Raw genomic sequence first — 24,040 nt, 5'->3', positions numbered from 1 at the left:
AGTGATACCTAAGTGTCTCAGCAAACAAAACATTGACATTTTGGACCCATTGCCAAAAAACACCCCAGATCTCAATCCCATTGAGAACCTGAGGTCAATCAAAAAGCCGGTGGACAAACAAAAATACAGAAATGGTGATAAACTCCAAGCCCTGATTAGGCAAAAATGGGCCCTCATCAGTCAGGACCTGGCCCAGAAGATACCAGGGCAAAGGGTAGAAGGGTCAGCAGGTTAATATTGAGTCTTTACATAAAAGTTAAAAAAAAAAAAACCTATGAAATACCGATTTGGACGATTGCGAGAAAAACAAACATTTCAAGATCCGTTGGTGACGAATGCATCCAACATTTTTCAGAAAGAATCTATAAATCGCATTGTGGGTAACATAGGCTCTTTGCATACACGGACATGTCTCTCCGTCAGGTGACTGATGCCTCCTCCATGGCACCACGATAAGACCCCGGACACAATGTGACTTAGCCAGCACGTGTCACGGTGACAGCTGAAAGCTCCGGTGCTGGAGCGGGGGGTTCTGCCTGTCTGCCCCTCATCTGATAACACATGACGCAGGTTATCCTGCACTATTAGTAACGACACGACTGCCATCACACATAATGTATACACGGCGGAGCGAGGACATACCCTATAAATACACAATGGCGGTATACACACATACGCACACACCCACACAGGCTGCGTCCTGCACTCCTCGTTACTCCAGCCAGTGATTGCTGCTCGCCTGCAGTCCCCGTATTTATTCCTGATGGAGAAAGCCTAATCTACGCAGCTTAATGGACAAAACAATGATTAACGGCCGCATCCGCATCTGCGGCTCTTCTCAAACTTGCGATATATAGCCGCAGACACGGAACGCCAGTGCAGCACACTTCACGCCAAAAACATTCAGATTTGCAAGCCACATTTTTTTCCTATAAAATATATATATCTCCCACCATCCCACTGAACAGACTAAGACGGAGGGGGCAGGAGGCGCAGAAATCCCACTTGGCACTTTCTCACCTAGCTCCGAGCTCCCATGGGCCGTCGGTAGGGGTATGCACAAGCATCCTGATTCCCTAAGGCAGCGAGCGCCACCGAGTCTTGCGGCAAGGATGGAAAGAGAGTGCTGCGGTTAAAGGGCCTGCAGCCTGAGTCGGGGAACTACAGCAGGCACCACCGGCTTAAGATGGCGATGGAGCAAGGCCACTTACACGGGAGGTTAGACAGCCCCCTCCTCTTCCACTCTCATTCAGCCTCTCACTTACCCTTCCTCTTGGCCTCTTCGCTGAAGACATCCTTAATCTCCAAGGATTTTTTTTTCCCCCTCTCTGGACCCCCCTCCCCTCCTTCAAAAAAGTAACCCCCCTCCCCGCAAAAAAAGCCTTCAAAAGCCAGCGAGGACCAGGCTTCTCCCATTCAGGAGCATCACCCTTGCACAGCAACTATACATTGTGTATCCTGAATGTTATTATATTTTTTTTTCTTCCTCCTGATGAAGCTGGAAGAGGGGGATGGAAGAAAGGAGGGAGAGGGGGGATTCCGCTCTGAGTCTGGATACAGGCAGAAGCTGCTGATAAAACCAGCTATAAAAAAAGGAGAAAAATGAAAGCTCTGTAGCCTCAAAATGCATCAGCATGAATATTAGAGATGCCGATAAATATATATATATATATATATATATATACACACACACACACAGGGCACAGCACAATGTGAGCGGCCAGCAGAGGGCGATGAGCAACATCGTTTTATTCTGCTAGGATCTGAAGTTTAACACATTCACTGCCTCAGCCCCACTTATACTTAAAGGCATAGCAACAAGGAGGAGAAACACAACACATATATAAGGTATTCTGCATATTCAGTACACACGGAGGAGTTTGTGGCTTTGCTGCCATCTAGTAATATACACTGCTCAAAAAAATAAAGGGAACACAGAACATAACTCCAAGTAAATCAAACTTCTGTGAAATCAAACTGTCCACTTAGGAAGCAACACTGATTGGCAATCAATTTCACATGGTGTTGTGCAAATGGAATAGACAACAGATGGAAATTATTGACAATTATCAAGACACCCTCAATAAAGGAGTGGTTCTGCAAGTGGGGACCACAGACTACATCTCAGTACCAATGCTTTCTGGCTGATGTTTTGGTCATTTTTGAATGTTGGTTGTGCTTTCACACTCGTGGTAGCATGAGACAGACTCTACAACCCACACAAGTGGCTCAGGTAGTGCAGCTCATCCAGGATGGCACATTAGTGCGAGCTGTGGCAAGGTTTGCTGTGTCTGTCGGCGTAGTGTCCAGAGGCTGGAGGTGCAATCAGGAGACAGGCCAGTTCATCAGGAGACATGAAGGGGGCCGTAGGAGGGCAACAACCCAGCAGCAGGACAGCTACCTCAGCCTTGGTGCAAGGAGGAACAGAAGGAGCACTACCAGAGCCCTGCAAGATGACCTCCAGCAGGCCACAAATGTGCATGTGCCTGCACAAACGGTTAGAAACTGACTCCATGAGGATGGTCTGAGTGCCCAACGTCCACAGATGAGGGTTGTGCTCACAGCCCAACACCGTGCGGCCCTCCAAAGAAATGCCACCCCACACCATTACTAACCCACTGCCAAACCGGTCATGCTGAAGGTCACGGGGGCCTATTATTGTGTGGGGACACTACTGTCACTGTGTAAGGGCTGAACAAGCATCACGAATACGATGGGAGGGCAATAAGGGGCAAAAGTACTGCATGAATGCAAAAGGGGGCATTACTGCTATGTGGATGCATAAATGGAGCACTGTTATGTGGAGGCAGAGGGAGAACTGTTATGTGGAGGCAGAGGGAGCACTGTTATGTGGAGGCAGAGGGAGCACTGTTATGTGGAGGCAGGGGGATCACTGTTATGTGGAGGCAGAGGGAGCACTGTTATGTGGAGGGACATAGGGAGCACTGTTATGTGGAGGGACAGAGGGAGCACTGTTATGTGGAGGGACAGAGGGCACACTGTTACGTGGAGGGACATAGGGAGCACTGTTATGTGGAGGGACAGAGGGAGCACTGTTATGTAGAGGGACAGAGGGCACACTGTTATGTGGAGGGACAGAGGGAGCACTGTTATGTGGAGGGACAGAGGGAGCACTGTTATGTAGAGGGACAGAGGGCACACTGTTATGTGGAGGGACAGAGGGAGCACTGTTATGTGGAGGAACAGAGGGAGGACTGTTATGTAGAGGGACAGAGGGGGCACTGTTATGTGGAGGAACAGAGGGAGCACTGTTATGTGGAGGAACAGAGGGAGGACTGTTATGTGGAGTGACAGAGGGGGCACTGTTATGTGGAGGGACAGAGGAAGCACTGTTATGTGGAGTGACAGAGGGGGCGCTGTTATGTAGAGGGACAGAGGGGGCACTGTTATGTGGAGAAAAAGAGGGGGCACTGTTATGTGGAGAGACAGAGGGGGCACTGTTATGTGGAGGGACAGAGGGCGCACTGTTATGTGGAGGAACAGAGGGAGGACTGTTATGTGGAGGGACAGAGAGAGCACTGTTATGTGGAGGCAGAGGGAGCACTGACATGTGGAGGAACAGAGGGGGCACTGTCATGTGGAGGGACAGAGGGGGCACTGTTATGTGGAGGGACAGAGGGAGTACTGTTATGTGGAGGGACAGAGGGGGTACTGTTATGTGGAGGGACAGAGGGGGTACTGTTATGTGGAGGGACAGGGGGGCACTGTTATGTGGAGGGACAGAGGGAGCACTGTTATGTGGAGAAACAGAGGGAGCACTGTTATGTGGAGGGCCAGAGGGAGCACTGTTATGTGGAGGGACAGAGGGAGCACTGTTATGTGGAGGGATATGGAGGGACAGAGGGAGCACTGTTATGTGGAGGCACAGAGGGGGCACTGTTATGTCGAGGGACAGAGGGAGCACTGTTACGTGGAGGGACAGAGGGGGCACTGTTACGTGGAGGGACAGAGGGGGCACTGTTACGTGGAGGGACAGAGGGGGCACTGTTACGTGGAGAAAAGAGGGGGCACTGTTACGTGGAGAAACAGCGGGGGCACTGTTACGTGGAGGGACAGAGGGAGCACTGTTACGTGGAGGGACAGAGGGGGCACTGTTATGTGGAAGGACAGAGGGGGCACTGTTATGTGGAGGGACAGAGGGGGCACTGTTATGTGGAGGGACAGAGGGGGCACTGTTATGTGGAGGGACAGAGGGAGCACTGTTATGTGGAGGGACAGAGGGGGCACTGTTATGTGGAGGGACAGAGGGGCATTGTTATGTGGAGGGACAGAGGGGGCACTGTTATGTGGAGGGACAGAGGGGGCACTGTTATGTGGAGGGACAGAGGGGGCACTGTTATGTGGAGGGACAGAGGGGGCACTGTTATGTGGAGGGACAGAGGGGGCACTGTTATGTGGAGGGACAGAGGGGGCACTGTTATGTGGAGGGACAGAGGGGGCACTGTTAAGTGGAGGGACAGAGGGGGCACTGTTACGTGGAGGGACAGAGGGGGCACTGTTACTTGGAGGGACAGAGGGGGCACTGTTACGTGGAGGGACAGAGGGGGCACTGTTACGTGGAGGGACAGAGGGGGCACTGTTACGTGGAGGGACAGAGGGAGCACTGTTACGTGGAGGGACAGAGGGAGCACTGTTACGTGGAGGGACAGAGGGAGCACTGTTACGTGGAGGGACAGAGGGAGCACTGATACGTGGAGGGACAGAGGGAGCACTGTTACGTGGAGGGACAGAGAGAGCACTGTTACGTGGAGAGACAGAGGGAGCACTGTTACGTGGAGGGACAGAGGGGGCACTGTTACGTGGAGGGACAGAGGGGGCACTGTTACGTGGAGAGACAGCGGGGGCACTGTTACGTGGAGGGACAGAGGGAGCACTGTTACGTGGAGGGACAGAGGGAGCACTGTTACGTGGAGGGACAGAGGGGGCACTGTTACTTGGAGGGACAGAGGGGGCACTGTTACGTGGAGGGACAGAGGGGGCACTGTTACGTGGAGGGACAGAGGGGGCACTGTTACGTGGAGGAAAAGAGGGGGCACTGTTACGTGGAGAAACAGCGGGGGCACTGTTGCGTGGAGGGACAGAGGGAGCACTGTTATGTGGAGGGACAGAGGGGGCACTGTTATGTGGAGGGACAGAGGGGGCACTGTTATGTGGAGGGACAGAGGGGGCACTGTTATGTGGAGGGACAGAGGGGGCACTGTTATGTGGAGGAAAAGAGGGGGCACTGTTATGTGGAGAAACAGCGGGAGCACTGTTATGTGGAGGGACAGAGGGGGCACTGTTATGTGGAGGAACAGAGGGGGCACTGTTATGTGGAGGGACAGCGGGAGCACTGTTATGTGGAGGGACAGAGGGAGCACTGTTATATGGAGGGACAGAGGGAGCACTGTTTTGTGGAGGGACAGAGGGGGCACTGTTATGTGGAGGGACAGAGGGGGCACTGTTATGTGGAGAGACAGAGGGGGCACTGTTATGTGGAGGGACAGAGGGAGCACTGTTATGTGGAGGGACAGAGGGGGCACTGTTATGTGGAGGGACAGAGGGGGCACTGTTATGTGGAGGGACAGAGGGGGCACTGTTATGTGGAGGGACAGAGGGGGCACTGTTATGTGGAGGCACAGAGGGGCACTGTTATGTGGAGGGACAGAGGGGGCACTGTTATGTGGAGAGACAGAGGGAGCACTGTTATGTGGAGGGACAGGGGGCACTGTTATGTGGAGGGACAGAGGGGGCACTGTTATGTGGAGGGACAGAGGGGGCACTGTTATGTGGAGGGACAGAGGGGGCACTGTTATGTGGAGGGACAGAGGGGGCACTGTTATGTGGAGAGACAGAGGTGGCACTGTTAAGTAGAGGGACAGAGGGGGCACTGTTATGTGGAGGGACAGAGGGAGCACTGTTATATAGAGGGACAGAGGGAGCACTGTTATGTGGAGAAACAGAGGGAGCACTGTTATGTGAAGGGACAGAGGGAGCACTGTTATGTGGAGGCACAGAGGGAGCACTGTTATGTGGAGGGACAGAGGGAGCACTGTTATGTGGAGGGACAGAGGGAGCACTGTTATATAGAGGGACAGAGGGAGCACTGTTATGTAGAGGGACAGAGGGGGCACTGTTATATAGAGGGACAGAGGGAGCACTGTTATGTGGAGGCACAGAGGGAGCACTGTTATGTGGAGAAACAGAGGGAGCACTGTTATGTGAAGGGACAGAGGGAGCACTCTTATGTGGAGGCACAGAGGGAGCACTGTTATGTGGAGGAACAGAGGGAGCACTGTTATGTGGAGAGACAGAGGGAGCACTGTTATATAGAGGGACAGAGGGAGCACTGTTATGTAGAGGGACAGAGGGGGCACTGTTATATAGAGGGACAGAGGGAGCACTGTTATGTGGAGGCACAGAGGGAGCAATGTTATGTGGAGGGACAGAGGGAGCACTGTTATGTGGATAAACAGAGGGAGCACTGTTATATAGAGGGACAGAGGGAGCACTGTTATGTAGAGGGACAGAGGGGGCACTGTTATATAGAGGGACAGATGGAGTACTGTTATATAGAGGAATGTGAGACCATTATACAGTATGGAGCACTATGTGGGTCCATTTTATAGTATGGAGCATCTTGTGGGATCATTATACTACATGGAGCATTATGTGGGGCCTAAAAAACATTATGCTGGACTATGTGGGGGGAATTACACTGTATGGAGGATTATGTGGAGCCATTATACTTTATAGAGATCTATGTGGAGCCATTAAACTGTATGGAGGTCTTTATGTGCCCATAATACTGTATGAAGGGCTGTGCGGAGATTACAGTTGGAGAATCACACTGTGATGGGGTCACCGTTCTTTGTTGGGGAACTGAGGGAGGGGGCTACAGTAGGGTCCTCATACTGTGCGTGTGTGGAGGACTTCACTGTGGGGGTATCATACTGTGTTTGTGAGCAGGTTTGTTTGCATCATACTTTATTACGTGTTTTATTCAAGGCAAAACTTCCTCAATTGTAGACTTTTTTAAAAAAAAATCAAGGTTGGCCTGCAACTTTCTACAAGCTTTTACCTTTGGCCCTCTGTGTATTTGAGTTTGATACCCCTGCCTTAAAGGGTTTGTTCTCATCAAGATAAAGGGTTACAATTACAAAGAGGTTGTAAAAACAAACAACTTTTTATTAAAAATCCTCTTCATTCTCAAAAATAGACCTTCACTTCAATTGGTGGCTAGTATCTTAGGCTTGGAGTGCAGCGCTTACAAGCTCTTTGATATTGATTCTATAGCGCGCTAATGTACGAGTTGTCTTTCTAATCTAAAACCTCAGTATTCAGGGCACTTTACAAAAAATAAGTGGGATTTGGATTGCAGTTTGGGCACTATGTCTCTAAAAGGTTCGCCATCACTGCTGTACTATTATTGTGTAGGGCACACGGAGTCATTATTTACGCCTGTGGCCTTCCGGATGGGTATAGTACAATGTGGTTTGTGTAGTGGTAACAAAAAGTGTCGGCAGCTCTGGAAAACTGAAGCTAAAGATACCTGTGCGTTACACTGAAGCAAAGACACAAATGGAAAAAGTCTTCATGGCGGTCTGGGCCGGATATAGAAGGGAACGTGAATGACTACAATCGGAGAGAATGCCACCAACGAGAGACGAGATTAATCTGTACTGAATACAATCAGAGAGAACGCCACCGAGAGACGAGATTAATCTGTACTGAATACAATCAGAGAACGCCACCAACGAGAGACGAGATTAATCTGTACTGAATACAATCAGAGAGAACGCCACCAACGAGAGACGAGATTAATCTGTACTGAATACAATCAGAGAGAACGCCACCAACGAGAGACGAGATTAATCTGTACTGAATACGTATAAAAGGTCTGCAGCACAACTGTGTAATACTGGCATCTACCACTATGTGTATGATCCGGATACAAGTATCAGCCTGCAGGTGACATCTCCATTATTTGTCCTCAGAGGGTTATCACTGTGGGGTTACATAGGACTGCAGCCTGCATTACTACATTTGCAGAAAGGGAAAAAAGTATTTTTAATTTGGATTAGTGTTACTTTTATGAGTGATGAAAGGTCTAAAAATAAGTGTGGTTTGCAAAAAACTGGCTTGGTTTGCTACAAATATCTTGACACGGCTCACTGCACGTTGCCTGGTTCCTCTATGCCCCTGAAGGCAGTGGACAAGAGCTGCTAGTTATGTGATATATTGCTATATATCGCCTAAGCTGTCACATTATCATATGAGATATGTCCACTTTCTCCATTGCTATACAGTTTAGCCTCCGTTCACATTATTAGTGTTCTGCACAGAGAACTATGTATTCTGAGGTGAGTTTATTATAGGTGGCAGAGCAGATCGGGAAGGACATGGGAAGCAAACCTAATGGCCGTGAAGATTTCTGTATCTATCCTCTATATATGCTGTAATATTGTCGCATTTTTATGTGTCCATGTAAAATGTATCTCTGTCATGGAAATAGGCACTGATGATGTGAGTGGGCTGGAGGACGGGGTTACAATTCTCTTTATTCTTTCACAGAGTTTTTTATTACTATTTTACTATTAATTTTTAAATGATTAATGAATATTATTATTATTTACTTTTACTATTTTAAAAGTATCCTATATTGACCCTGTGAAGGGAATCAGTCACCGGGTTTTTGCCACCTAGTCTCAGAGCAGCATAATGTAGGGGCAGAGACCCTGATTCCAGTGTTGACATTTAAAAAAGCACCTTGATGTAATTTTCATAAAATCAGTTTTATCAGCAAGAGATTATCACTAGAGGACTAGTAAACCTTCTGCCAGGTAGTCCTCCAAATTCATGACATCTATATAACCCTGCCACCACCACTGATTGGCAGCTTTCTGTGTGCACTGTGCATAGACAGAAAGCAGCCACTAATTGATGGGGTGGGGTTATACAGAGCTCAGCATTCAGAGAACTGGTAGATCTGCAGTAGATACAACAGTGATTTTATCAAAGCTGCTGCAAGCAGCCCAGTAAGTGATACATTGCTGGAATCAGTGTCTCTGTGCCTACATCATGCTGCTCTCTGTTGGGGTAATAAAAACCTAAACGATAGATTCCCTTTAAAGGGCTTTGCCACATGACTTACGATAAGAAGCTAGACCAGACCCTCCATTTGCAGACATGTGTTTTGGGCTGTTTTCCCCTCAACAATGCTAAGCCAGAGGTCTGACTTGGCTCATTAAAGGGTTGATATTGACTTATCGGTTCGCCACAGCCAATAGGAGGCGCTAGAGTGCAAGTCCTCTTCCTCTCAGATGGAGAATTCCTAGAGGAGCACTGCATGGCCTAAAAGTCTCCTTACACCAATTTGAACACAAGGAGAAACAGTACATCTTAGTCTTAGGCACTCATTAACTATTTTTTAGCTTTTTGTATGTGTGTGCGGAGAAAGCTGGAATATTAGGATTTGTGTAGTCCCAGTGATGTGTGCCTGCTGGCATTAGCCGGACACGCTCAGAGGAAGGAAGCTTCCTGCACTCAAGGCCATTGGCTCCACACAACGCTCACTTTTAGCTCTGTGTTAAGCGATTTTTCTAACGGGACATGCTTATTTCAGCTTCTTCTCACCACTTCTGGTCTCTCATTGTACCCGCTCAGCCTGTGGAGAGAACCCCATAGGGTACCACAAACAGAGCCAGTGTCCTACACCATGTGCCTACATTACCAGAGAAGGCAATTCACAGCATGGATTCTGACATTGCAGAAATTCTGATTATGTTCACAGCTGGTGTCATCAGTGTCTGTTTTTACCATCAGTGTGTGATCAGTGTCTGTTTTTACCATCAGTGTGTGATCAGTGTTTGTTTTTACCATCAGTGTGTGACCAGTGTCTGTTTTTACCATCAGTGTGTGATCAGTGTTTGTTTTTACCATCAGTGTGTGATCAGTGTCTGTTTTTACCATCAGTGTGTGATCAGTGTTTGTTTTTACCATCAGTGTGTGACCAGTGTCTGTTTTTACCATCAGTGTGTGATCAGTGTTTGTTTTTACCATCAGTGTGTGATCAGTGTCTGTTTTTACCATCAGTGTGTGATCAGTGTTTGTTTTTACCATCAGTGTGTGACCAGTGTCTGTTTTTACCATCAGTGTGTGATCAGTGTTTGTTTTTACCATCAGTGTGATCAGTGTCCGTTTTTACCATCAGTGTGTGATCAGTGTCCGTTTTTACCATCAGTGTCATCAGTGTGTCGTTTTTACCATCAGTGTGTGATCAGTGTACGTTTTTACCATCAGTGTGTGATCAGTGTCTGTTTTTACCATCAGTGTGTGATCAGTGTCCGTTTTTACCATCAGTGCGTGATCAGTGTCCGTTTTTACCATCGGTGTGTGATCAGTGTCTGTTTTTACCATCAGTGTGTGATCAGTGTCCGTTTTTACCATCAGTGTGTGATCAGTGTCCGTTTTTACCATCAGTGTGTGATCAGTGTCTGTTTTTACCATCAGTTTGTGATCAGTGTCTGTTTTTATCATCAGTGTGTGATCAGTGTCTGTTTTTACCATCAGTGTGTGATCAGTGTCTGTTTTTACCATCAGTGTGTGATCAGTGTCTGTTTTTACCATCAGTGTGATCAGTGTCCGGTTTTATTATCAGTGTCTGATCAGTGTCTGTTTTTACCATCAGTGTCTGATCAGTGTCTGTTTTTACCATCAGTGTCATCAGTGTGTCGTTTTTACCATCAGTGTGTGATCAGTGTACGTTTTTACCATCAGTGTGTGATCAGTGTCTGTTTTTACCATCAGTGTGTGATCAGTGTCCGTTTTTACCATCAGTGCGTGATCAGTGTCCGTTTTTACCATCGGTGTGTGATCAGTGTCCGTTTTTACCATCAGTGTGTGATCAGTGTCCGTTTTTACCATCAGTGTGTGATCAGTGTCCGTTTTTACCATCAGTGTGTGATCAGTGTCTGTTTTTACCATCAGTTTGTGATCAGTGTCTGTTTTTATCATCAGTGAGTGATCAGTGTCTGTTTTTACCATCAGTGTGTGATCAGTGTCTGTTTTTACCATCAGTGTGTGATCAGTGTCTGTTTTTACCATCAGTGTGATCAGTGTCCGGTTTTATCATCAGTGTGTGATCAGTGTCTGTTTTTACCATCAGTGTCTGATCAGTGTCCGTTTTTACCATCAGTGTCATCAGTGTGTCGTTTTTACCATCAGTGTGTGATCAGTGTACGTTTTTACCATCAGTGTGTGATCAGTGTCTGTTTTTACCATCAGTGTGTGATCAGTGTCCGTTTTTACCATCAGTGCGTGATCAGTGTCCGTTTTTACCATCGGTGTGTGATCAATGTCTGTTTTTACCATCAGTGTGTGATCAGTGTCTGTTTTTACCATCAGTGTGTGATCAGTGTCCGTTTTTACCATCAGTGTGTGATCAGTGTCTGTTTTTACCATCAGTTTGTGATCAGTGTCTGTTTTTATCATCAGTGTGTGATCAGTGTCTGTTTTTACCATCAGTGTGTGATCAGTGTCTGTTTTTACCATCAGTGTGTGATCAGTGTCTGTTTTTACCATCAGTGTGATCAGTGTCCGGTTTTATCATCAGTGTGTGATCAGTGTCTGTTTTTACCATCAGTGTCTGATCAGTGTCTGTTTTTACCATCAGTGTGTGATCAGTGTCCATTTTTACCATCAGTGTGTGATCAGTGTCCGTTTTTACCATCAGTGTGTGATCAGTGTCCGTTTTTACCATCAGTGTGTGATCAGTGTCCGTTTTTACCATCAGTGTGTGATCAGTGTCCGTTTTTACCATCAGTGTGTGATCAGTGTCCGTTTTTACCATCAGTGTGTGATCGGTGTCTGTTTTTACCATCAGTGTGTGATCAGTGTCCGTTTTACCATCAGTGTGTGATCAGTGTTTCCATTTTTACCATCAGTGTGTGATCAGTGTCTGTTTTACCATCAGTGTGTGACCAGTGTCTGTTTTTACCATCAGTGTGTGATCAGTGTCCGTTTTACCATCAGTGTGTGATCAGTGTTTCCATTTTTACCATCAGTGTGTGATCAGTGTCTGTTTTACCATCAGTGTGTGACCAGTGTCTGTTTTTACCATCAGTGTGTGATCAGTGTCCGTTTTTACCATCAGTGTGTGATCAGTGTCTGTTTTTACCATCAGTGTGTGATCAGTGTTTCCATTTTTACCATCAGTGTGTGACCAGTGTCTGTTTTTACCATCAGTGTGTGATCAGTGTCTGTTTTTACCATCAGTGTGTGATCAGTGTCTGTTTTACCATCAGGGTGTGATCAGTGTCCGTTTTTACCATCAGTGTGTGATCAGTGTCTGTTTTTACCATCAGTGTGTGATCAGTGTCTGTTTTTACCATCAGTGTGTGATCAGTGTCCGTTTTTACCATCAGTGTGTGATCAGTGTCCGTTTTTACCATCAGTGTGTGATCAGTGTCTGTTTTTACCATCAGTGTGTGATCAGTGTCCGTTTTACCATCAGTGTGTGATCAGTGTTTCCATTTTTACCATCAGTGTGTGATCAGTGTCTGTTTTACCATCAGTGTGTGATCAGTGTCCGTTTTTACCATCAGTGTGTGATCAGTGTCTGTTTTTTCCATCAGTGTGTGATCAGTGTCCGTTTTTACCATCAGTGTGTGATCAGTGTCCGTTTTTACCATCAGTGTGTGATCAGTGTCTGTTTTTACCATCAGTGTGTCATCAGTGTTTCCATTTTTACCATCAGTGTGTGATCAGTGTCTGTTTTACCATCAGTGTGTGATCAGTGTCTGTTTTTACCATCAGTGTGTGATCAGTGTCTGTTTTACCATCAGTGTGTGATCAGTGTCTGTTTTACCATCAGTGTGTGATCAGTGTCTGTTTTTACCATCAGTGTGTGATCAGTGTCTGTTTTACCATCAGTGTGATCAGTGTCTGTTTTTACCATCAGTGTGTGATCAGTGTCTGTTTTACCATCAGTGTGTGATCAGTGTCTGTTTTACCATCAGTGTGTGATCAGTGTCCGTTTTTACCATCAGTGTGTGATCAGTGTCCGTTTTTACCATCAGTGTGTGATCAGTGTCCGTTTTTACCTTCAGTGTGTGATCAGTGTCTGTTTTTACCTTCAGTGTGTGATCAGTGTCCGTTTTTACCATCAGTGTGTGATCAGTGTCCGTTTTTACCATCAGTGTGTGATCAGTGTCTGTTTTACCATCAGGGTGTGATCAGTGTCCGTTTTTACCATCAGTGTGTGACCAGTGTCTGTTTTACCATCAGTGTGTGATCAGTGTCCGTTTTTACCATCAGTGTGTGATCAGTGTCTGTTTTACCATCAGGGTGTGATCAGTGTCCGTTTTTACCATCAGTGTGTGACCAGTGTCTGTTTTACCATCAGTGTGTGATCAGTGTCCGTTTTTACCATCAGTGTGTGATCAGTGTCTGTTTTTACCATCAGTGTGTGATCAGTGTTTCCATTTTTACCATCAGTGTGTGACCAGTGTCTGTTTTTACCATCAGTGTGTGATCAGTGTCTGTTTTTACCATCAGTGTGTGATCAGTGTCTGTTTTACCATCAGGGTGTGATCAGTGTCCGTTTTTACCATCAGTGTGTGATCAGTGTCTGTTTTTACCATCAGTGTGTGATCAGTGTCTGTTTTTACCATCAGTGTGTGATCAGTGTCCGTTTTTACCATCAGTGTGTGATCAGTGTCTGTTTTTACCATCAGTGTGTGATCAGTGTCTGTTTTTACCATCAGTGTGTGATCAGTGTCCGTTTTTACCATCAGTGTGTGATCAGTGTCCGTTTTTACCATCAGTGTGTGATCAGTGTCTGTTTTTACCATCAGTGTGTGATCAGTGTCCGTTTTACCATCAGTGTGTGATCAGTGTTTCCATTTTTACCATCAGTGTGTGATCAGTGTCTGTTTTACCATCAGTGTGTGATCAGTGTCCGTTTTTACCATCAGTGTGTGATCAGTGTCTGTTTTTACCATCAGTGTGTGATCAGTGTCCGTTTTTACCATCAGTGTGTGATCAGTGTCCGTTTTTACCATCAGTGTGTGATCAGTGTCTGTTTTTACCATCAGTGTGTGATCAGTGTCCGTTTTACCATCAGTGTGTGATCAGTGTTTCCATTTTTACCATCAGTGTGTGATCAGTGTCTGTTTTACCATCAGTGTGTGATCAGTGTCCGTTTTTACCATCAGTGTGTGATCAGTGTCTGTTTTTACCATCAGTGTGTGATCAGTGTCCGTTTTTACCATCAGTGTGTGATCAGTGTCTGTTTTTACCATCAGTGTGTCATCAGTGTTTCCATTTTTACCATCAGTGTGTGATCAGTGTCTGTTTTACCATCAGTGTGTGATCAGTGTCTGTTTTTACCATCAGTGTGTGATCAGTGTCTGTTTTACCATCAGTGTGTGATCAGTGTCTGTTTTACCATCAGTGTGTGATCAGTGTCTGTTTTTACCATCAGTGTGTGATCAGTGTCTGTTTTACCATCAGTGTGATCAGTGTCTGTTTTTACCATCAGTGTGTGATCAGTGTCTGTTTTACCATCAGTGTGTGATCAGTGTCTGTTTTACCATCAGTGTGTGATCAGTGTCCGTTTTTACCATCAGTGTGTGATCAGTGTCCGTTTTTACCATCAGTGTGTGATCAGTGTCCGTTTTTACCTTCAGTGTGTGATCAGTGTCTGTTTTTACCTTCAGTGTGTGATCAGTGTCCGTTTTTACCATCAGTGTGTGATCAGTGTCCGTTTTTACCATCAGTGTGTGATCAGTGTCTGTTTTTACCATCAGTGTGTGATCAGTGTCCGTTTTTACCATCAGTGTGTGATCAGTGTCCGTTTTTACCATCAGTGTGTGATCAGTGTCTGTTTTTACCATCAGTGTGTGATCAGTGTCCGTTTTTACCATCAGTGTGTGATCAGTGTCTGTTTTACCATCAGGGTGTGATCAGTGTCTGTTTTTACCATCAGTGTGTGATCAGTGTCTGTTTTACCATCAGTGTGTGATCAGTGTCCGTTTTTACCATCAGTGTGTGATCAGTGTCTGTTTTACCATCAGGGTGTGATCAGTGTCCGTTTTTACCATCAGTGTGTGACCAGTGTCTGTTTTACCATCAGTGTGTGATCAGTGTCTGTTTTACCATCAGTTTGTGACCAGTGTCCATTTTTACCATCAGTGTGTGATCAGTGTCCGTTTTTACCATCAGTGTGTGATCAGTGTCCGTTTTTACCATCAGTGTGTGATCAGTGTCCGTTTTTACCATCAGTGTGTGATCAGTGTCTGTTTTTACCATCAGTGTGTGATCAGTGTCTATTTTATCATCAGTGTGTGATCAGTGTCCGTTTTTACCATCAGTGTGTGATCAGTGTCCGTTTTTACCATCAGTGTGTGATCAGTGTCCATTATACTGTATGGAGCACTATGTGGGGCCATTATACTGTATGGAGCACTATGTGGGGCCATTATTCTGCATGGAGCACTATGTAAGGACATTATACTGCATAGAGCACTATGTAAGGACATTATACTGTATGGAGAACTATGTGGTGCACATTATACTATGGAGCACTATGCAGGGAGCATTAAACTGAATGTAGCACTATGTGGGGCCATTATACTGTATGGAGCACTATGTGGGGCCATTATATTGTATGGAGCACTATGTGGGGCCATTATATTGTATGGAGCACTATGTGGGGCCATTATACTGTATGGAGCACTATGTGGGGCCATTATATTGTATGGAGCACTATGTGGTGCCATTATACTGTATGGAGCACTATGTGGGGCACATTATACTGTATGGAGCACTATGTGGGGCACATTATACTGTATGGAGCATTATGTGGGGCCATTATACTGTATGGAGCACTATGTGGGGCCATTATATTGTATGGAGCACTATGTGGTGCCATTATACTGTATGGAGCACTATGTGGGGCACATTATACTGTATGGAGCACTATGTGGGGCACATTATACTGTATGGAGCATTATGTGGGGCCATTATACTGTATGGAGCACTATGTGGGGCCATTATATTGTATGGAGCACTATGTGGTGCCATTATACTGTATGGAGCACTATGTGGGGCACATTATACTGTATGGAGCACTATGTGGGGCACATTATACTGTATGGAGCATTATGTGGGGCCATTATACTGTATGGAGCACTATGTGGGGCCATTATATTGTATGGAGCACTATGTGGTGCCATTATACTGTATGGAGCACTATGTGGGGCACATTATACTGTATGGAGCACTATGTGGGGCCATTATACTGTATGGAGCACTATGTGGGGCACATTATACTGTATGGAGTACTATGTGGGGCACATTATACTGTATGGAGCATTATGTGGGGCCATTATACTGTATGGAGCACTATGTGGGGCCATTATATTGTATGGAGCACTATGTGGTGCCATTATACTGTATGGAGCACTATGTGGGGCACATTATACTGTATGGAGCACTATGTGGGGCCATTATACTGTATGGAGCAATATATGGGGCTCATTGTACTGTATGGAGCACTATGTGGGGCACATTATACTGTATGGAGTACTATGTGGGGCCATTATACTGTATGGAGCAATATATGGGGCTCATTGTACTGTATGCAGCACTATGTGGGGCCATTCTACTGTATGGAGCACAATGTGGGGCACATTGTACTATATAGAGGACTATAGTGGGGAATATAGGGGGTTCAATAGGACAAAAATTACTTTGTAAGGGCTGCAAAGTTATGAGAAATGCTCTTCCGCAACCCTGCTGAATATTTTTTTGAGGGTGGGTGGGGGGCAATTAGAACTTCTGCTATGGGGCCCCATGAGTTTTATTTACGCCTCTGGTGATACCACCCAGAGCTGTGTGTAGTAGACTGAGCAGGGTAACATATTTCTAAGAAAGTAGTAGTGTAATGTGTCACCCTGCTCTGTCCACTTCTTTGGGAGTAGTAATGTAGTGGACAGAGCAGGGTAACACATTACACTACCGCTCCCATAGACGTGGATGGAGCAGGGTCACACATTACACCACTGCTCCCATAGACGTGGATGGAGCAGGGTCACACATTACACCACTGCTCCCATAGACGTGGATGGAGCAGGGTCACACATTACACCACTGCTCCCATAGACGTGGATGGAGCAGGGTCACACATTACACCACTGCTCCCATAGACGTGCATGGAGCAGGGTCACACATTACACCACTGCTCCCATAGAAGCAGTTTTTTTGCGCACATCTGCTGCGGGATGTGCAAGGTGGATGTGATTGCATGAAATCTGGTAACCACTGTGCATTTCAAGGTTTCTATAAGGAATCTGAAAATAAGAATGTAAAAAGTGCATTTTCAGCTCTGTCCTAAAAAAAAAATATCCACTGGAAAAAAAAACAACACTGCATCAAAACTGCACCAAAAAGTGAACAAATCGTAAAAAATGCCGTAAAACCGCAATAATCAGAGCAGATTGCTATCGCATATTTTGGTGGGGAGCGCTACAGAAAAAACAAAGCTGGAGAAACTAGAAGTGTTTTCACACGTGGGAACATGGCGAGCGGATATTTCCTATTTTCTACAAGTCACTTGTCAGCTTTCCTGGGTGCACTGGGACACAGACCTAGGGGCCACATGTGTCACGCCACAACAGTGATGTCACACCCGGCCAGCTAATCAAAGGAGACGCAGGGATGTTGTCAGGATATTGGCAGGACTCAGATTACTAATGAGGCCGATGGACCAATCTATATAAATTAACTCTCAAAAACTCTACAATTAGCATGTTTTTGGAAATTCAAGGTGTTGCCAGGACACAAAAATGACAACAGCACCACTTTAGCCAACAAGCGATGTCTGGTATTGCAATGGAATACAGCAGAGGTGTCTTCTGACACAGACAAACCCTGCCATTGGTGTCTCAGAACAGATAGAACCGCCCACGAGGAACTTTTTAAAACCAAAAATGTGAAAACTACAACATTCAAAACAAAATATTCACCAACTGTCATCTGCAACTGCCACCATCAGAAATGTCTTTAATTGCGGCGGTTTTACAGTCAGTAACGCTAGTGGCATTGAAGCAAAAAGGCTGGACCTTTTCTGCTACCCTCAATCACAAGGTGTCCAAGGCTTGTCATGGCTGCCAAGGTCCTAGTGAAGGACACCTTCAGTTCCCTATGAAGCCATGTCATCTTTCAATAGTAAAAATGATATGTTAAAGGGGTATTCTCATCTTCAAGATCCTATCCAATATGTATTAGGTGTAATAACAATATTAAGAATATCTCCAATTTGAAATGTAGTATAGTTCTTATTCGCCATGTCACTTACCCCATGTCCAGGCATTGTAGTAGCTTAGGAATCCAATGTTACCATCACTAACAGCTAAGTGTCTACTGCAATGCCCTGCACATGGGGTAAGTGACATAAGAACTATACTCATTTATACTTGGACATATTTTTATTATTATTATTATTATTATTATTATTATTATTATTATTGTTACACCTACTACATATTGGGATAGGATCTTGGAGATGAGAATACCTCTTTAAGACGACATAAAAAAAACTAAAGTGAAAAGATGAAAAAAAAAAGTGCGTTTTCATGTTCCATCATTATAGTTAATATACAGTGGGTATGGAAAGTATTCAGACCCCTTTACATTTTTCACTCTTTGTTTCATTGCGGCCATTTGGTAAATTCAACAAAGTTCATTTTTTTCTCATTACTGTACACTCTGCACCCCATCTTGACTGAAAAAAACAGAAATGTCGAAATTTTTGCAAATTTATTAAAAAAGAAAAACTGAAATATCACATGGTCATAAGTATTCAGACCCTTTGCTCAGTATGGAGTAGAAGCACCCTTTTGAGCTAGTACAGCCATGAGTCTTCTTGGAATGATGCCACACACATGCACACTGCTGACACACGGATGACGGATGACCCTTCAGTTTGCACTGTTCTCAGGTGCCAGGTGCTGGAGACAGCTCTGATCATTGTTGGCTGGTCTCCCCGAGATCAGCGCAACCAGGAGACAATGATGGGAATTGTATTCAGCACCCACTGTGTACATCGTTTGTAAAATTAAGAATTAAATTTAAAAAATTGGCATGGGCTCCGGTGTAGGTTTGATAACCAGAAGAGGAAAAACCTACCGCTGGGGCCTGATGTTAGTAATCTGGGAAAGGGGACAATATCCCAAAAGGGTCACAGGCTATTAATAACAGCTCACAACTGTTTGCTTAGTCTTTACTGGTTAGTTTACGGGGAGATCCCAGAAAAAAAATTATGTAGGATCCCCCTATAAATTCTAACCAGCAAAGAGACAGCTGTGGGCTGATATTAATAGCCAGGGAAAGGGACGTGGATATTGGCCCCCTCCTAGGTTACCAACATCATCACACACAGTCTCAACCGGAAATTGTGCATCCATAAGATGCGCCAAATCTGGCGCTTAGCTTCACTCTTCCCACGTGCCCTGGTGTGGTGGCAAGTGGGGTAATTGGGTTGGGGTTGATGTCATATTTGTATTGTCAGCTGACATCAAGCCCAGGGGTTAGTAATGGAGAGGCGTCTATAAGACGCCCCCATTACTAGCCCCATAGCAATATTGTGAAAAAGACACAGTAAGAATAAAGTAGCATAATTGAAATAAAAACATCCACCCTCATTTCCAATTTATTACTTTAAACATGAAAAGAATTAAAAAACATATTCCTCACCTGTTCGACGATAATCCTTTTGTCCCACGCTGTAATCCATCTCTGCTTCATCTGTATGCCTTGCTGAACTGTGGCCTGACATCCAGGAGACACTGAGCGGAGTGTCAAAGCGCAGCTTATTTGACCTGCGGTGATGTCATTGAGGTTACTGACAGTCACTGACAGTTGTTTCCAAGGACAGATCAGTGTGAGCTGGTCGATGAACTGCGGTAAACCTCAACATGTCACCAATGGCATAGTAAGAAATTTATCATGGTGCTAGTGGTGATCTCACTGAAGTCGCCACAGTTCATCAGGCCGCTCACAATGAGCTGCCCGTGGGAAAACGAGCTTCAGTGACCTGTTGTGACCTCAATGACGTCAGCACAGGTCACAGAAGCTGCGCGCTAAGGCTGTGTGCACACGTTGCGGATTCTTCTGCGGATTTTTCCACGCAGATTTGGCTAAATCCGCAGGTAAATCCACAGATCAAATGACCTGCGTTTTACCTGCGGATTTAGCACGGATTAGCCTGCGGTTTGACACAGGGCTGTGGAGTCGGTAAGCCAAACCTGCGACTCCGACTCCTCAATTTCCCTTACACCGACTCCGACTCCAACTCCGACTCCGACTCCACGACTCCGACTCCCACACATATTGCTTATACTTAAGTGAAAAATGTATTGTAGTACAATGTGAACCTCAGACATTTAATCATTTTTATGATCCAATAATCAAGATATTTAGATAGAACAGAATATATATTGGTGTACTACCCGGTTTTCATTCTTTTTGGTACAGATACGATATGGATAGACAGATATGGATAAATGGATAGACAGAGCAGATTTCTAATCTGCTTTTGCTATTGAAAACATTATCTATGAGCTCAAAAAACCTTTCAGGTGATGCAGTTTTTTAAAAAGATGATCGGCTTTTGCAGCTGAAAAACGTATCCTCAAAAACCACAGGAAAAACGCTGTGTGTGAATGTAGCCTTAGATCAGGAATAGAACAGCCATTTATAGGACATTTCATAACTTTCCCAAACTCCTATGAAAAAATATTCAGCACATCCTGCATTGAATTACTGTACCCAATTTATTATATATTTTAGGAGTCGGAGTCGGTCCATTTTATACCGACTCCAACTCCTTAATTTCCCTTACACCGACTCCGACTCCAACTCCGACTCCGACTCCACGACTCCGACTCCCACACATATTGCTTATATTTAAGTGAAAAATTTATTGTAGTACAATGTGAACCTCAGACATTTAATCATTTTTATGATCCAATAATCAAGATATTTAGATAGAACAGAATATATATTGGTGTACTACCCGGTTTTCATTCTTTTTGGTAACGATACGATATGGATAGACAGATATGGATAAATGGATAGATAGAGCAGATTTCTAATCTGCTTTTGCTATTGAAAACATTATCTATGAGCTCAAAAACCTTTCAGGTGATGCAGTTTTTTAAAAAGATGATCGGCTTTTGCAGCTGAAAAACGTATCCTCAAAAAACACAGGAAAAACGCTGTGTGTGAATATAGCCTTAGATCAGGAATATAACAGCCATTTATAGGACATTTCATAACTTTCCCAAACTCCTATGAAAAAATATTCAGCATATTCTGCATTGAATTACTGTACCCAATTTATTATATATTTTAGGAGTCGGAGTCTGTCCATTTTATACCGACTCCAACTCCACCAAAATGAGCACCGACTCCGACTCCACGACTCCGACTCCACAGCCCTGGTTTGACACCTGTAATGGAGCAGGTGTCAAACGGCTGCGGATTCCGCACAAAGAAGTGACATGCTGTGGATTTAAGCCCGCAGCAAATCCGCGCGGAAAAATCCACAGCATGTGCACTGAATTTTTTGTTTTGCATTGATTACAATGCTACCGTACAACGCAGCAGGAACTGCTGCGGATCCGCATGGCAAAATCTGCTGCAGATCCACAGCAGAATCCGCAACGTGTGCACACAACCTAATGCTCAGCTCAAGTGTCTCCTGGATGTCAGACTGAACGGTCGCATCATGCCACTGTTCAGCCAGGCATCCAGGTGAAGCAGAGATGGATTATGACGTGGGACAAAAGGATCATCGTCAAACAGGTGAGGAATATGTTTTTTTATTCTTTTCATTTTCAAAGTAATGCATTGGAAAATGAGGGTGGGTATTTTTATTTCAATTAAGCTACTTTATTCTTACTGTGTCTTTTTCATAATATGACTATGGGGTTAGTAATGGAACAAAAGGATTATCGTCAGACGGGTGAGGAAAGTGGTGTGTTTTTATTTCTTATTTTACACTAATAAATTGGTAAAAAAGGGTGGGGAGTGTTTATTTCAAATAAAGGAGTCTATGTCTTTCTTTCAATTCAACTGACTTTATTCTGGCTTTGTACAATATGACTATGGGGTTAGTAATGGGGGTCGTCTTATAAATGCCTCTCCATTACTAACCCCTGAGCTTCATGTCAGTGGCCATAAAACAGCTGACATCAACCCCGACCTTATTACCACACTTGCCACTGCACCAGAACAAGTGGAAAGAGCAACGCTGAGTGTCAGATCTGGCAGATCGCACAATTTCTGGGGCCGATGAAGGCTGACGTTACTAGCCTGGGAGGGGGGTTAATATCTATGGCCCCTTCCTAGGCTATTAATATTAGCCCGCAGCTGTCTGGCTAACCTTTGCTGGCTAGAATTTAAGGGGAAGCCTACATCATTTTTTTCAGAGGGAAACTAAGCAGTGAAGGCTAAGCACACAGCTGTGAGCTGTTATTAATAAGCTGGGAACATTTTTGGCTAATGGCCCCTTTCTCAGATTATTAATATCAACCCCCAGCCATGCACTTTCCCTCTGCTGGTTATGAAAATTATGAGGGAGTCCACACTAAATCAAGTAAAGCAGTCTAAAGACACCCCCTCAGAGAATCCTGTCGGCTCCATTCCCTTGATAAAGACCAAAAAATTATCACTAAATAAAAAGGTCCAAATCTCAGGCACTATATGGCGGATTTATAAACGGTATAACTGAAAACTCTGGGGAGCAGCAGGAATACACTATGAACCATCAATGGACACTTCTGATTTAGTGACAGGTCCTCTCTAAAGCCCTGAATGTACCTGCAGCCTTCTTCCATCCAAGAGAAAAACAGTTCAGTTCATGGCCACTACTCAATATATAGTATGACAGTTTCAAAGTCCGGTGGCGGTTCTCCCCTGTGCGCGGAGGAGTCCGGCGGAGGCTCTCTTCTGGCGCGAGGGAGTGTGGTGGCAGCTCTCCCGTGTGAAGTGTCTCTCTACTGTGCACAGTGGAGTCCGGCGGAGTCTCTCCCCTGCTCGTGGAGGAGTCCGTTGTGACTCTCCCCTGTGTGCAGAGAAGTCCGGCGGCCACTTTCACCTGTGCGTGGAGGAGTCCGATGGAGGGTCTCACCTGTGCACAGAGGAGTCCACTGGCAACTCTCCCCTGCGCATGGAGGAGTCTGGCGGGGGCTCTCCCCTGCGTGCGGAAGAGATTGACAGCGGCTCTCTACTGCGAGCGAAGGAGTCCGCCGACGGCTCTCCCCTGCGCACGGAGTAGTCTGGTGGCTGCTCTTCCCTGCACATGGAGGAGTCCGGCGGCTGCTCTCCCCTGCGCATGGAGGAGTCCGTCGGCGGCTCTCCCCTGCGCATCGAGGAGTCCGGTGGCTGCTCTCACCTGCGCGGAGGAGTCCAGTGGCTGCTCTCACCTGCGCGGAGGAGTCCGGTGGCTGCTCTCCCCTGCGCACGGAGGAGTCCGGTGGCTGCTCTCCCCTGCGCACGGAGGAGTCCGGTGGCTGCTCTCCCCTGCGCACGGAGGAGTCCGGTGGCTGCTCTCCCCTGTGCATGGAGGAGTCCGGCGGCGGCGGCTCTCCCCTGCGCACAGAAGAGTCCAGTGGCTGCTCTCACCTGCACAAGGAGGAGTCCGGCGGCGGCTCTCCACTGCGCATGGAGAAGTCCGGCGGCTCTCCCCTGCGCACAGAAGAGTCCGGTGGCGGCTCTCACCTGCGCAAGGAGGAGTCCGGTGGCGGCTCTCCCCTGCGCATGGAGGAGTCTGGTGGATGCTCTCCCCTGTACACGGAGGAGTCCGGAGGCGGCTCTCACCTGCCTGCAGAGAATCGAGAGAGGTAGCTGTCGGCTGAGCCACCATTTGGCTGACAGCAATCTAGGGTGTATGGGGGGAGGTTTAATTATTGTTCAGCAATATTCATGTCCCAGGAATCTCCATTAACTTGACAGCTTTTATGTGGAGTCTTTC

General features: G+C 45.9%; 1 protein-coding gene across 5 annotated transcripts in view; it reads right to left on the bottom strand.

The window, feature by feature from the left end:
* Positions 1-24,040, bottom strand: part of CHD9 (chromodomain helicase DNA binding protein 9) — a 233,239-nt gene that overhangs the window by 142,909 nt on the left and 66,290 nt on the right. The window contains exon 1 of one of the 5 annotated variants that reach the window (XM_073576193.1): positions 1,266-1,339. The exons of 3 other annotated variants lie outside the window; for them this stretch is intronic. In XM_073576193.1, coding sequence (XP_073432294.1) covers positions 1,266-1,295 — 30 coding nt within the window. In that variant the 5' untranslated portion in view covers positions 1,296-1,339. Of the gene's footprint in view, positions 1-1,020; positions 1,220-1,265; positions 1,340-24,040 lie in introns of those variants that run through there. One more of the 5 variants, XM_073576194.1, reaches the window with a different exon arrangement.

The sequence above is a fragment of the Dendrobates tinctorius genome, unplaced genomic scaffold (genome assembly GCF_039654945.1).
Source record: "Dendrobates tinctorius isolate UK_male_01 unplaced genomic scaffold, ASM3965494v1 ptg000047l, whole genome shotgun sequence".
In the NCBI taxonomy this organism is placed as follows: domain Eukaryota; kingdom Metazoa; phylum Chordata; class Amphibia; order Anura; family Dendrobatidae; genus Dendrobates; species Dendrobates tinctorius.
This window is presented reverse-complemented; position numbering and strand designations above follow the sequence as displayed.